This window comes from Echinops telfairi, unplaced genomic scaffold (genome assembly GCF_000313985.2).
Source record: "Echinops telfairi isolate 266 unplaced genomic scaffold, ASM31398v2 ScPeMD7_655;HRSCAF=1070, whole genome shotgun sequence".
Taxonomy (NCBI): Eukaryota; Metazoa; Chordata; class Mammalia; order Afrosoricida; family Tenrecidae; genus Echinops; species Echinops telfairi.
The window spans coordinates 5,141,318-5,157,306 of NW_022104553.1; the positions used below are offsets into that span (position 1 = coordinate 5,141,318).

At 44.3% G+C, this 15,989-nt stretch overlaps 1 protein-coding gene across 1 annotated transcript in view; it reads left to right on the top strand.

Moving 5' to 3' along the window:
* Positions 1 to 15,108, top strand: part of BMP6 (bone morphogenetic protein 6) — a 192,316-nt gene extending 177,208 nt beyond the window's left edge. Inside the window, exons 4-6 of the mRNA XM_013006979.2 lie at positions 13,302 to 13,450; positions 14,079 to 14,276; positions 15,062 to 15,108. Coding sequence (XP_012862433.2) covers positions 13,302 to 13,450; positions 14,079 to 14,276; positions 15,062 to 15,108 — 394 coding nt within the window. The remainder of the gene's footprint in view (positions 1 to 13,301; positions 13,451 to 14,078; positions 14,277 to 15,061) is intronic.
* Positions 15,109 to 15,989: the final 881 nt, after the last annotated feature.

The window sequence follows — 15,989 nt, forward strand, 5'->3', positions numbered from 1 at the left end:
ATCCGGCTAGACCAGAGCATGCACAGTGGTACAGATAAGACCTCTCGATACACAGAATCCAGGACAAATAACTTCCTCAGGTACAGAATTTTGGGAGTAGCGATACCGGGAAAGTAGGGAGAAGGTCAGGGGAGGAGGGGGAGAAAGGGGGAACCGATCAAATTGATCGGTATATAAAGTTATAAATGCCCCCACCAACACTCCAGGGGGATGAACAACAGAAACATGGGTGAAGGGAGACAGCAGATGGTCTAAGATATGAAAAAAATAATTTAAAATTTATCAAGGGTTCATGAGGGTAGGAGGGTGGGAGAGAAGGGAAAAAAGAGAAGCTAATACCAAGGGGTCAAGTAGAAAGAAAATGTTTTGAAAATGATGATGGCAACATGTACAAATGTGCTTGATATAATAGATGTATGGATTGTTATGGGCTATAGGAGCCCCCAATAAAATGATTTATTAAAATAAATTATAAAATAAGCTTGCCAATTTAAACAAAAGAAATGTGCTTCAACGCTGATTGGGATCACATTAAATCTTGATCAATTTGGGAAGAATTGGCCTTTCTTGAATATCTCAATCCATGCACATACATGGTAGATTACTTTATTTAGAATCTATATAGTTTTCTCAACATCTTGTCATTTTCTGTTTCTGTTTATGTGTATTTTTGTTAGATTTATTTTTTGGTATAGAAGTCCTTTGCACTATTTTAAATTGTTGTTGAGCATTCTTTGAAAAATTCAGCGTTTAATTTTTGGTTGCTATCTATCTATTTATATATACATCTTTTTACCTAGTAACTTTGTGAACCCACTTATTAATTCTAGTGGTTTACTGTGTTAATGTAATATACTGTAATAAATGGTTTTCTAACATCAAACCAACCTGAAATCCTTAGAATAAGTACACTTAATGATTTTATTATTCTTTGTATAGAAGACTGATTTTTTTCAAAGACTGTCCCTGATAACTTCTGAGTTTGTATCACCTGTGGGTCTGTTTCTGTTATGTGCTTGTTCCCTTGGGTTTTTTTTTCTCAATTGGTTTATTTCCTGGTATTCCTAATATTTTAAATTAAATTGTATATATTACTTATAAAATAGTTTTTGATACTATTATCTTCTTCCATATTGAATTTAATTTTCCTCTGGAAGATAAATAAAAAAGAGGCAAACCACCTTGTTTTTGTTCTAATGGAGGTTTAATTTCAGGATTTGTTAAGGCCCATCTGCTTCTGATTTTCCCTTTCTTCTGCAGTTTAGCCATTTGGGGTCACAGCTGAATGTCTAGGGTGTTTATCAGAACTCCTCTTCCTTGGTGGGCCGACTCTAATTTTTAACTCCCCAGCATTTGATTCTGCCAAAAATTCGGCTTTGCTCTAAGCAGTTTCTTACTGCTTGTTTTCTCAGCTTCTCACCCCATGCATACATAGCTTAATATTTGGCAAATACCTCAAATGGAAATATTGCAGTTCAAGGCAGCCAGGTCTTGAAGAGCCAAGGTCCTGGAGGAAAGAGACTGCAGAGAAGTGAACCCAAATTTCTATGAGCTCACTTTTATGAGCTCACTTCAAGCAGCCCCTTTCCTTGGGGACTTCAGACCATCAAGTCCTAGCTGCTAATAGTACTGCTCTAGGCTCTAGGCTGCGGCTGCTTTTTGGTGTCCAGGTGCCAGGCCTAGGAATCGACAAATGCCTTGAGATAAAAAAGCATGCGTGGAGGAAAAGGGCGAGAGGGAGGGTGGATAGCTCACCTCAATGCATTTCCATTCTGTCTGAGATCTTGATTCTTAAACGTTTGCTACCTTGGTTGTGCTAAGATGTCTTTATTTCCTTCCTCCCTCTCGCTTTGTGTTTAGCCATGTCATTGACATATAATTCAGATATCATACAATTAAACAGTTCAGTCATAGGAAAAAGTTGTGCAATCCTCACCGCAATCAATTTTAGAACATTTTCTTCTTTCTTGTACTCATTGATGTTGGCTCCCCACTGACCCCCAATCTCTCCTGCCACACACCCCCTCAAAAAATTAATCTAGTTACAGGCATTATGGATATATACTGGATTTCATATATGGAAAAATATGCAAAACAAAAGAAAAATACCAAGAACAATAGCAAAGAAAAGCAGAAAATATTAAAAACTAGAACAATTTTTAAATGGGTCAGAGTAAGATCGGGTGATAGTGTGTTCAATTTTAACCTAACCCTATCTGGAATTAGCCACTTTCCAAAGCATTCAGTCTGTTAGCAAAGCTATTCACATCCCAGTCTCTGTTCAGAGGGAAATCCCTGACGGCTTGATCCACCTGGAGATCCTGCAAATGGATGACAGGGAAATGTCATCCATTTTGCAAACCAGGTGCTCAGAATTTAAGCTCTAATACCATCCCCTCCTCCAGTCTTCGATTTTATTATTTATAATCTTTGAATCACACTGGCTTGTGTACTTCTTTGTGGAATCAGCTGATAACTCCCTTAGATTGCTGCTTTAAGACCCCCAGATGATATTCTTTCTGATAGCCAGGCACAGACAGTCAACTCTAAGATGTCTTTAAGTCTGTTTTTATTTTTTTGTAGTGTTTTTACTTGGTTCTCATGGAGATGGTTGTTTGATCCATCATAGCTAGAAATAACATGCTGTGAAGTATCATTGTTAAGATATTTTTATCTGGAAATGTTTGCATGGAGTGACCACGGTATATTGAGATTTGGATTCGTGAACCCAACGGTGTAGGTCTTCAAACAAAACTGAATCCAATCATTGGTCCAGGTCCAGCATCTGGGAGGGCGTGCTTTTAAAAAAGCATTCATTATGGACTGATTATAAATTCTGCTGGACTTCAGGGTTACCTGTTGAAATGAGGATAAACGTCCAATCTTTTCAGTTATCTGAGAGTGCTCTCCTTTTGAAGAGAAAAGCAAATTTGAGAAAAGCCAGGATGGAGAACACTTTTGTGGTTTGGTCAAAGACAATCAAAGCCTTTGCGAGCTTTGCCCAGCCACACCTGTTTCTCCTTTTCTGTCTGGCTTTGGCAGATAAGATCCTCAGGGACTCCTGAGATCTCACTGTTGCTTGCTAATCTCTGGCTCACCCAGTGTGGGCCCTGGGCAAGCATTGAACGTCTCAGTATTTGTGCCTTGGCCCCTGAAAAGCAGATAACATAGCTGACCTCATAGCTCAGGTTCTGTAGCTCGTTAGTTTCATCTCCTCGGTTAAGTTCATATTCCTTCCAGGTCCAATGGCCTGCCCCAAAATCTCTTCCTAAAAGACTCGATGTAATCAAACCCTGCTCCCCAATCTGTTCTTTGTAAGGCATGAAATACAAGCGAATACAGGAGAGATACGAGGGAAGCGCTCAGCCTTTCCTGGGGAACGTCAATGAGTGATGCGCGGGGGCACCATTCCTTGGAAAGTGTTTACTTGCTTGGGAAACGCTGAAGAGAAAAGAAGCAAAAAGGTTTTCGTTTCTGGAAACTACGTTATAGGTGTTAGTCATTCCCAGAAACCAATGGCTCTGATGTTCCAGGCATCTCTTTAGCAGAATTATATGCCATTGTGTCTGAACTCTGGTAAGAGAGGGCAGGTTAGTTAGTTATGGATTTGTATAAAGTAGTGTTTTTCATTTAAAAAAAAAATTGGGGCTATGTGACCAAAAAGGACAGATTAGGTAGCCAGGAAGTTGTGTCAAGTGCTGCTTCCTTCGCCTTGTGACCCTGTCTTAGGACACAGAAAGCAAACATTCTAGAACCCTGCTGCTTTGGACTTAACCACTTGTGATTGGGGTCCTGCCAGTCCCTGAAACAATCAAATGTTACTGTTTTTTTTGTTTGTTTTCCTGATTATGGGAGTTTACTGGGGAACCTAACAGATTATGAAATGCTCAGAAAACAGGTCTTTTATCTGCGTTGCCCCTTCTCAGCCATACTGGCAAGCATTTCTAGCCTGTCCTGTTGTGGGAATTGTTGCACAGAATCTTGGGACCATATAGCTGTGAGCCGTAAGTCGATGAAACAGTTGAAATTAATACAACTGGTATTTAGTGGAGAGACTGTATGAAATTAATAAAACTGGTAGTTAATGGAGAGACCGTATGGTTCTCAAAATGTATTGCCAGATCACCAGGGAGCCTGTTAGCAGTATACATCATCAGGCCCCACTCCAGACATACTTAATATGAAACTCCAGGTGTGGGTCCGCCCGTCTATGTGTGAACAGTTCCTCCAGGGAATTCGGATGCAGGCTAAATTTGAGAACCGTATGACAAGTTCAAAACCCGAGCGGTACTAGAACTTATCTACCTGTGTGCAAATCCTAGCTGGGCACCTACTTCCTGTGTAACTGTGAGCAAGCTTGCTTCTCATCCATGAAGCCCGCAATCATATGCATACTCCACACTTCTTATAGAGAACCCGAGTCGTACAAACAGTTAAAGTGCTTAGCTGCTAAGTAGAAGAGTCGGCGTTCGAGTCCTCCCGAGTGCCTCAGAAGAGAGTCCTAGCGATCTACTTTTGAAAAGGCCCACCCTGAAGACCCCACGGTTTTACTCTCGTGGGGTCCCGGTGAGTTGGAAGTCAACACAGTGGCAACCGGTTGGGTTTTGTAGACTTCTTAATGTGGTTGTGAGGAGTTAAGATCCACACGAGCACTTAGAACCGTCAGGTACTAACTACACACTAGATATTTGTCTGATATGTTAATTTACTGAAAGCATAGCAGGGGTCTTCAAACTTTTTAAACAGGGGGTCAGGTCACTGTCCCTCAGATTCGTTGGAGGGCTGGACTATAAACAAACAAACCTATGAACAAAGTCCTATGCACACTGCACATATCTTATTTTGAAGTAAAAAAACAAACAGGGCAAAAACACCCGGCGGGCCGGATAAATGTCCTCGGCGGGCCGCATGTGGCCCGCGGGCCATCGTTTGAGGACACCTGGGCCATAGAGCAAAGTGATTTGCATTGTTTTGTGAAAGATGAAGTGTCTCTGACAGAGTGACGCTGCTTTACATGTGATAACGCTCCTGTTCAAACCACAATGTTTGAGGTAAAATCTGGGTCCTGTGACGTGGCGTAACATTAGTGGAAGTTCCTACGAAAAGAGGATGGAAGCCGGAGCTGACCTCCTCCGGTCACACCACAGGGAAGGAGAATCCAGCTGTTCCCCAGCCTAAGGCCAATTGCCAGGAGGCAGAGTTCACATGCATCTCAGACCTTCATCCTTCCTTATCCTATCCTGACACCAAGGCTGCCTGACGGGCATTCTTTTCTGCTGGGTTTGATAACTCGCAATAGAACTCACAGACAACACTTATGGCTGTGGGGTGTTATTAGGAAAGCTAATAGCTAAGATTAGTAAACAGTAAGGATACAGTTATTGGTCCACAGCAGCTAAGTCTCACACCCGTGCCTGGTTTCTCTGCCATGTGGTCCCTTGACCTTTGCCTCCATGGGCCAGCAAGCCAGCTGTTGCTTTGCCTCCCAGCCCCATAGTCTGCAATACAATTCTCTTCAGTCTCATGATCTCCTTGCCCCAGCCTCTGGTCTCAGCCTGCCTCTTTGCTCTGTATCATGGTCTCCTTGCCTTGCCCTCTGGGACCTCTGGTCTCAGACTCCATCACTTCAGACAGAGATCTCAAAGGTGTGCCACTCATGTCTCTTCTTCCTTGATGCCCTTAGAATCCCCCCGACTGCTTCTGAGACAGCTCACTGTATAGCCAGCAGAACGAAAAAATTGACCTATCTCCTCATAGCAGTTCCACACACCCTATTTACATGCTCCCACCCAGTCATCTGGTAGGAAAATATTGGACAGAAGAGCCATGCCAAGTGATTTCATTTCACCACAGTCATGGGAAAGTCAAATAGCCAATAGGACAGTCCAAGTAACCCAGGGGCCATGAGAATTTTGCCCAAACCCTACTTTTTGTTTTAAAATAAAGAAAACAATCCCATGGCATTAACTACATTCAGCATGTTGCTCAATCATCAGCATGGACTATTTCTAAATATTTTTTATCACCCCTAACAGAACTCAGTGACTCTCAGACACGTCTTTGTCCCAGCCCCTGGTAGCCACCAATTTACCTTGTATCTCTGTGTATTTGCAAATACTCATCTTCCTCACCAGGCTGTGACCCCTATTTTACATGGAAGCAGCACCTACGACATTTGTTGAAGTCCGATTTCGAAGAAACCTCTTGCTTCTCTTGTTAAGTGGCAAGTTCAAATGCATCTTACTTCAGGCCACACGTTTACACACTAATACGTCCATGTGCCATGCAAGAGGTGGGGCGGGCTGGACCTGTTTTAGTGGCTTGCCATACATAGTGTTTCTTAAATACCTGAGTTATGGCAGGCTTTGAGGGTGAGCCAGAAAAGGTGTTTCTTAAAGCTGTAATTCTTGTTTTAAGGTTCCTGACTGGTAAAGTACATACATATTAGCTGTGTTCTCCCTTCCACCATAGAGAAGGTCTGTAGAGTAAAGCTGGTGGATTTTGCCAAGCCGCACCAAACCAAACCAAACTCCCTGCCATCAAACTGGTTCCAAGAGTTCCCCATAATCTGAGCCTCTCCAGCCAGCATTAGTCCCTTCCACACTACCATATAATTCTCACACGACCATAGCATTCCCTCTCAAGGTTTCCCAGCTTGGTCTGCCCTGAGGCTTTCACTCATCCCTCACTGACCCTCCTTGTGAACCCGGGATCAGTGTTTTCCACTTGAGCTCAGTTTGCTGAATGTTTCTTGTCTTCACCCTTTTCGTCATGGGCAGGAGCCTGGACTCTGATTGTAAGTTCTGGTTGCATCCTTCAGCACCTGTGTGACTTTGATGTATGCTGCACCTCTCAGCAGTGGGAGGGACATAACAGGACTCCCCTCTGGGGCTGTGTGAGGAGTCAGGGAGAGGGCCTTGCTTCTGTGAGCACTTGTTCGTCTCTGCGGGAGCAGAGCCCAATGATTGTAAGTGCATGTTTTAACCTCAGCTCCCTTCTCAAGAGCCTATGCCTCCTAGATCTGATGCCAAACTGCCTCACAGCCATTGTGGAGAAAGGAGAAATGTTCATGGTCAAGGCTCAGCTGTTATACCACTTACTTTTTCTTAAATGCCTTGTAAGCAAATCACAATGGGTATTAAACTCATTTTACAGTCAGTCAGACAGGGGCAGATTCTGTGGTAGAAATTGCACCTCTGTGTGGGAGTTCACAAACAATGCATGCACCTATGGTGTAGCTTCCATCCATCTATCAGCAGAAGGCTGTGTGACTATGATGTTGAGTAGGTTTCAGTACAGCTTGGACTTGGCAGTGACCTACATCTGAAAATCAACCAGTGAAACCCCTAAAGGTCTGCCCTGTAACCAGTCATGGGGATGACATGGGACTGGGCAGCCAACAGCACCAACCAGAACAGACAGAACCAGCTGGGATTGTCGAGTGGCTCTGTCATTGCAGAATCCCCACTGACCCTGCAGTGAGAAATGCAGCCCGTGATTTTTATTTCTTCTTCCGTATCATGGTTATTAATTGTTCTTATCAAATGCTCTACCACTTTGCCACAAGGCTAACTTTTGATTCATGTTCTCCTTCTTTAATTCCCGCTCTTCTCCTCTCTTCTCAGTCCCTCCATTCCTTTTTTATGTTCACTTATTACACTCCTATTTCCTAGATTGTGGATGCTACTTCTCAACTATAAAAGCACAAATTAGCTCTTCCTATCAGCTGCCCTGCAGTCATACCTGGCACTGTGTTTATCGAAAGCGGTGTTGTTCTTGTTGTTAGCTGCCCTCAAGTTGATCCCACATCATGGAAAATATACACGGAAAAATGACATTTGCCATAATGAATGATTCTTGCATTCCTTCTCTCCGTGTGTGCAGAGTAAAACAGGTCACCAGGTCTGCCTTTCGAGGTGCCACGAGGTGGATTCAAACTACCGACCTTCCAGCTAGTAGTGTGTTTGGAACTGCTTGCGGTGAGCCAGTTGCCTCACAAAAGCCATGCAAACAGCAAGCACTGGTCTTCAGCAGCCTTGCCATATGCTCGCCCTCTGTATCTCAGAGGCAGCCTTCGTGTTGCTAGCTGCGGATCCTGTCTAATGATAATCCCATGCACAGTGGAGTAAAATACTGCCTGGTCCTGGGCCGCCCCCATGCTCAGTTGCATATTGGATGGCTGCAATCCAAAAGGTGTTTTCATTGGCTGCTTTTCAAAAGTAGATCTGTTCCTTCCTAGTTGGTCTTAACCTGGAAGCGCTGCTGAAGCCTGTCAGCAACACACAAGCCTCCACTGACAGGCACGTGGTAGCCGTGCAGCAGGTCATCCTGTGTGGAGGGTGAGGATTCTACCACTAAATCAGTCTCGCTGGGTCTTGATTCTAGAAGGTTCCTGCCAAACTCTGCCCCTCTGACATGACTTTGTCCCCTGCTTCCTTGGAGGCCACGGCTGCTGTTCCCACCATCCTGCGCAGAATGTCTGTTATTCCTGGATAAGGACTTTCTCTAACCTTCCAGAACAGAATTTATGTCTTTTCACATCTTAACTTCAAAGCTTTGGACTTGCAATCCCCTCTTGCTGTTTTCCATGAACACCCCCTGTCTCTGTGCTCGGAGTTGCTTAAGGAATAGAGGAGTAATTTGTCAACAGCAGGGTGATAGAGCCATGTCAGAGAGAGCTTTCAAGATGGCTGGTTGAAGACGGCCCCCTGCAGGCTCTAGTACACAGCTGAGTAAACTGCTCTTAGCTGGACCCAGTGTTTTGAGATTGGAAAAGATGACAATAGCATTTCCTTCTGACTCCGAGCAGTCATGAAAGCTAAAAAAGTATTTGTTTTTCCCCTTGAAGAATCTGAAATTTCTATCTAGGATATTTCATTAGCTTCACAAATATTTGTTAGGACAGAGATGAGTTTCATTCCTTTGTCAAAATCTCCTGTTTATAATAATCTCAAATATCATAATAGAAAATGCTTTCACTCCAAACTGACGTTCCAGTTCTTCCACTTACTGAATTTTGGTCTAGGTTGCATGACTGTAACCTCTCTGTACCTCAGGCTCCCCAGCCGGAAAATGGGGATAATAATACTTAGTTTTTAGCCTTGTTATGGCAAGGTATGTGAAAATAGTTATATTTAAATGTACATTACTGTTGGCTAATGAAAACATTGCATATCAACTGAAAGGTTGGCAGTTCAAACCTGCCAAGAGACAGCTCAGAAGAAAGGTCTGGTGATCTGCTTCTGGCAGCAGATCAGTTCTGGAGCCGTTCTCTACTCTACATATATCGGATGCCATGAGTTATGGACTACTTGGCGGCAATTGGCTTGGTTTTTTGTTTATAGGGTTTCAGAATTATGAAGTCTATCTTACTAAGTAATCCTAATATTCTATCCTTAGAAGACATTGAAGCAAAATATTTCCAGCACCAAGGGATTTGAATCTTTTCAAAGAAGTTCCCTGTGATGGTTAGAGATTATGTCAACTAGACACTCGTAGGTAAGGGTAAGGGAGGAACCCAAAACCTATCAATTGGGTCAGTGCAGATGATACTTCCTTGGTGCCATAAGCCTTTTTGTATAAGAGAGAGTGACTGAGCAGAGTTGAATCCTCTTTGGCCCTTCGCCTTTTGCTGGAACTGGGTCTTGCCTCTGGTTCCTCAATCTTCTGTTGTATAGCTTGCCAGTCCCAGGAGCCATCAGTGAACTGCTGATGGTGGATTCATTGGGCTGATTTTGGATTCATATTTTGTTTGCATCCACCAGCCCGTGCCCCTGCTATCTCTGCTTCATCATCCTGCTTCCCATTGATTAGCTTCCATGAGTCAGGAGAAACCTGACTTGAACTGGACTGAACTTAACCTATTTCTACACTCTATAAGCCATTTCTTAATAGAAATTTCTTTCTATATACAACTCATACAAGCTCTCTGGTTTTGCTTTTCTAGAGAACCTAACAGTCCCATGGCTACCTACCTTATAGTGGGAACCCTAGGCTAGTGGCCTTGGGCTGTAAGCTCAGAATCAGCGTGGTTTTGAGTCACACAGAGATTGTCTATCCCCTAGTATAATGTGTGAGTGTGGAAGTTACATAATCTATTGTCAACTTGTGAATGGGTGGAGTCTAGCCTGTCAATCGGGTCATAGCCAATGAGGCCTCTTTGTGGGCATGGCCTTCTCCTGAGGATTCTGGGAACTCTGGTCTTCTTCCCTGGAGGTGGGACACACACTCTCTCTATGCTTCATCTACCTGCTGACAAGACACATGGAACCAGAGCCCTAGAGCTGGAGAAGCCACGTGGAGACCCATGCCAGTGCTGAGATGCTTTTACCGCCACTGCACCCACAAGACTTTCCAACCAATGGCCCATGATATTCCTGCATTCAGGGTCATTACATGTGTTGCATGAGTCTGAAGAGGAAATTATAGACTGGTATTGGACATCTGGGCTAATATCGGACTTATGGACTTGATCTGGACTGAGATGGATATTTTCTTAATATACAATTACTCTTTCTATAAAGCTCTTTCTTATACAGAGTCTCCCTATATTTGATTCTCTAGTCTACCCAGACTAACACGGTGAATGAGTGGAAAGAAACACTCACACCCTAGTTATGCTTATTCACAATAATGACAAATGTAAAAAAATATTCCTTATAGAACAGCAGATGGAACAGACTCCATAAGTTTCCTTCAATAAACCTGTATCATATCTCCTGGCTGTACTGGGATAAACTTTAAAATCCCTCCACTTATGTCCACAGGTGCAAAGTTCATACACACAAAAAAGATTCATTTGTCAGTGTTCAAAGGCCAGAATTTAAAGGAAAGTACAAACAATTACTCAGAAATATGATGTGGCCCTTTATGCCCCCTTATTTTACTGGAACTAAGATTTAAAGGGGGAAAAAAATCACGAAGATCTCTTTAAAGTGTTAGAGAGCAAAGATGTGACTTTGAGAACTACAGTGCAGGTCTCAAGCTAAGTTCTCTAGAGAAGTAAAATTTTTCTATGCATACATAGAGAGACACTTAGATCATGAAAATGCTTTAATTGTGGAAGGGGACAAGACTGAGTCCCGACAGGTTCCAAGTCTGTGGGTAAGATGTTAAGCTGGAAACTTCTCCTGACTCACATAACTTTCAGTACTGTTGAACCTCAAATAGGTAGGAAAACCACGGGCTGGTGACAGTTGAATCCTAAGTCAGCAGGTAGGTCAGGTGGCAGATCAGATAGCAGGCTACTGATGACTCCCAGGATTAGTAGGCAATATCGCAGGCCATTGAATCCAGTCCAGATGCAAGGTCTACACTCAGCAAAAATCAAAAGCTTTCTCACAGCACCCATTTATATAGGAAGTAGCCACATCCCTGCAGAATTTCCCTTCAATTGCTCCTAAGGGCTGTGACCAGAACAAAAGGGTTGCATCTCATCCTAATCTTAAAACGTATTGGCTGCTCATAGCAGGTCCCATAAGGAGTTGATTAGATTGGTTTAGATCTTAACCATCAGACCACTGAGAATCCTAGAACACAGTGCAAACAGACTGGGGGTAACCAAGTTGACACAAAGCCTGATTATCACAGTTGTGCCCTACCCAAACCATGCTATCTTTAATTGCCTCCTATGCATATGAAATCTGGAATGTAAATAAGAAACACTGCAAAAGAATTGATGTATTTGAACTACGCTGTTGGCAAAATATTGAGAGTTCTGCTAGGGAATAAACAATCTATCTTAGAAGTACACCTAGAAGACTAGTCCTAGCACCAAGAATAGTGAGACTTCATCTCATGTACTCTGAGCATGTTATCTCTCATGAGGGAACCTTATGCCTCATCCAGTAGTGACTGCAACAGTAGGCTCAAACCTAGCAATGTTTGTGAGGCTGGCACAATCACGTTATCAAGAGAGACCCATCCCTATCGAAAAGGAAATTATGCTTGGTAAAGTAGAGGGTTAGAGAAAAAGGGGGGAGAGACTCAACATTATAAATGGCCACAGTGGCTGCCACAATGAGCTCAAACATAACAATTGTGGGGATGGCATGGGGCCAGGCAGTGTTGTGTTCTGTGGTACATAGTGCTCGCTCTGAGCTGATGGCACAACACCCACAAGATGCAAAGGTGTTCAGGTCCTGAAGCAAAACGAAACTTAAAAGCAAATTTTAAAAGCAACACCCAGCTATGCTGACGGCTCCTTGAGGTTGCCAGGTGCCAGTGATGACTTTATTTAAAATAGAACAAAGCGTCACCTGGGCCTACATGGTCTCATGACTGTTGGCATGCTTGAATTCACTATTGTGATTGTTGTGTCATTCTGTCTCCCCGTGGGTTTCTCTTGTTTTCAATGGCCTCTCATTGACCAAATCTGAATTCGTTTCAAGTATTTGCTGTGTCCAAAGTAATCCACTCAAAGTCTTTCCATGTTTGCTTCGAAGGAGTATTCCAGTTACATTTCTCAAAACTGATTTGTTTGGGTTTGGGTTTTGTTTGTTGTTTTGCATATTCAGCATACTCAGTATTCTTTGTCAGCACCACATTGAGCCTCATTTTAATATTTTTAAAGCCCTTTGCTCGTTACCTCCCATGCTACTTTCTGGAGTTCATTCCCCATGAATTAAGTAACCAAGCTTATGGCCTCTGAAATTATTCTGATGCACAGTGACCCCATAGGCTGTTGTAGAGCTGCCTAATATAAGGTGACCAGATTTTAACATTGGTAAAGTGGGACACCATTGATAAAACTCATATCCTGGTGAAATAGTCACATGGCAGCCAAAAACAGCATACCCTAGCTTGTCGTGCATTCTTTCCAAAAATCGGGACTTTTAAAACACCGAAGGATGCGGGAAAAATTGTTAAAAATCAGGGCATCTTAGCCTAATAGGTTTTCTAGCCTCATCTTTCTACAATGGAGCACCTGGTGGTTTTGAACTGCTAGCCTTTATAGCTAACAACTAGTTACTCAGTTACTGAGCTTTCAGAGCTCCTTAAAGTAAGCAGTAGTATGGCTTTATTCATTTTTAATTTACTTTAATTCCAAAAAAAGTTTGACCTGTACAATGATAGCAAAGCTTTGTAAGAAGCTGCTTCCAGAGAAGATTAAAGATGATGAAGACTTGCAAAGAGAGATCTCACCTCCGTGGCATCGCACCTGCATCCACTCCAGGGACTCACTGGGCACAATCCTGCGCAGGGGAACATGGGCATGCTTGATTGGGGCCCCAGGGTAAGACGGTGCAAACAGGCTGGGGCCAGTACACTCCTCACCGTGTTGTGTTTTCCTTTTCTTCCAGAGACTCTGACCTGTTTTTGTTGGACACCCGTGTCGTGTGGGCCTCCGAGGAAGGCTGGTTGGAATTTGACATCACAGCCACAAGCAATCTGTGGGTCGTGACCCCACAGCATAACATGGGGCTTCAGCTGAGTGTGGTGACGAGGGGGGGTAAGTTGTGAGTGAGTCAGAATTGTCCCTAGATCAAGGATGGCTGACTTCATCGTTCCCTTTCATTTCTTTCAGAAAATCAAACTTTTCCTTGAGGTTAGGAGGGCCCTAGCAGTGCTGGATGACACCCACCAGCAGAGGTGGTCAGGGGTCTGACAGTAAGCAGGGAAGGGCAGTTTGTAGTGGCAGGATGCAGAGCTGAGGGTGTGGACTGGGAGGAACTTACTTGGATGACTGACTGGTGAGTGAGTTTGTGTGGGAATCCTCCCAGCAGCCCTTTCTCCTGAAGCACCCGAGCTGTGCAGCTCCAGCTCGGGCTGTGCCAGCTCTGCTCCTTGCCACGGCCTCACGCATTGGGAAGATTATGTATCGGTAAGAAGGGAGGTGGATGATTACGAATGTTAGAAACAGGAGATTCGAGAGTGCAAACCTCTCTGTTATTAGACTCGCCTAACTTGGAAGAGCATGTTTGACTCTGCCCAAAGGAAGCCATCTGGATTGGACGGTTGCTTCTTCCCAATTCCCATCCTTTAGCAGCACCAGGGGGCTAGGAAGGACCAGGTGGCTGTGTAGCTTCAAGAGCGCAGCTCAGACGATCAGTCAGGATGTGGTTCGGTTTGCATTCAAGGTCTCAGCGTCAGCCCGCGAGCAGCTGGCCTGGTAGGCAGAGACGGTCCGTATGACAAGCAGCCCTTCATGGTGGCCTTCTTCAAAGTGAGTGAGCTCCACGTCCGCACCGCACGGTCAGCTTCTAGTCGGCGTCGACAGCAGATCCGTAACCGCTCCACTCAGTCCCAAGACCTGTCCCGGGTCTCCAGTGCCTCAGGTAGGTTCAGGGTAGCTTGTTTCTCCCCCAAGTCTTGGGTTTGGGACCTTTGTGAAATCCAGTGACATGCTGATGATGCAGATGTTTACCAAGTTCTACACAGTGCCTGGGAAAGATCTCTAGACGGCGTATAAGAGACCCTGGTAGTGGGTTGAACTAAGCCTGGGGCTCCTAACTGCCAGGTCAGCGGTTCAAACCCACCGACTGTTCTTGTGGACAAAGATGAAGCTGCTTGCTGCTGGAAAAATGTACAGTCTCAGAAATCCTATCCAGGGTCACTGTGAGTTGGAACGGCCTTAGTGGTAGTGGGTTTGGGATTTACTCTGCAGTCTCTGAATATAATCCAGTCTGAAAGGCTGGCAACTCAAGTCTAGCCAGAGGCATCTCAGAAGAAAGGCCTACGGAAACACTTCCCCTGAAATTATTCATTGAAAATTCAGTGGATCCCAGTTATGCTCTGACACGGATGGGGTCACGGACGACAACTGGAATCAGGACCCCTTCCATCAGTGGTTCTCCAGATGTGTCCCCAAGGCCACCAGAGGAACCCGTAGGCCGCAGACATCCTGAGAGTCTGCATATGCAGACAAGTGTCATTTGGTTAGACGGCTCCAACTTGATTTCCTTTCGCCCTGAGCGCACCTGGACTCTCTCTAGTTGCATTATACCTGGGAAGCTGGTACGCGCAAATAAACACTGTGCATCTGTAGAGGATCGCCTGTGTCCTTGGACAAAGGGATGGAAAGGCCACTCAAAGCACCGTCTGTGATACTGCCCTTTTGTAGGAGATCGCATTCAGGCTATTCGTCGAAGCACGGAGGAACGAAAGTAGGTGTTCTCCCGCCCCCTAGGCCGCTGACATTGCTAATATGTATTGGCTTCAATCCCAGATACGTTGAAAGTGTCAGGAATCCAGCATGAATTGGAAGCACAGTAGGACTTGCCATCAGAAATCACCCTTTCCTTGTTCCCAGTCGTCTGACCTGGGGCAAGTTACTCTATCTGTTTCAGCTTCCGTTTCTCTGTAAAGTGGAAGTGGATAGCTCATACAGTGTAGCTTTGCTGGTTTGAAACAAAAAGCACTTCAGCCTGTTTATGTCATCCTTCGGCTGTCATCAAGCAACATGCCTACTCAGGTCCATCCCAGGCACACTGGTATTGGAATGTTGTCACCCCCTGGGTCCTTATTGGCTGATTTTTTGGGGGAAATACATTGCTAGGCCTTTTTTCGTAAGCCACCTTAGTCAGGAAGCTCTGCCGAAACATGTTCAGCATCATAAATCAAAATGCAAACCCAGGGCACCGTTAGGGCCTCAGACTCATAGTCTCCCTCGTGTGTGTGCTCTATTTTGTCTTTGGCCTGTTTAAGACTTAACGGAGCCTCCATAAAAGAAAATGAAGTTTAAAAAACCAAGCTAAACCTGTTGTCATTGAGCCGATTCCAACTCACATCGATCCCTATCAGACAGAGTGAAATTTGCCCCATGGAGTTTCTTAGGTTGTAAATCTTTACTGTACAGCAAACCTGCCACATTGTTCCTCCCATAGAGCTGCTGATGGGTTCAAACCACCAACCTTTTGATTAGCAGCCACACAATTAACCGCTGAACCACCAGGCCCCTTAGCAGCATCAACCTTGTCCATGCCTAATAGCACAAAAGCATTAATTGCATCTGCCTGTAAGTCCTCAGGGGGGCGGGGTGTTGGGAATTC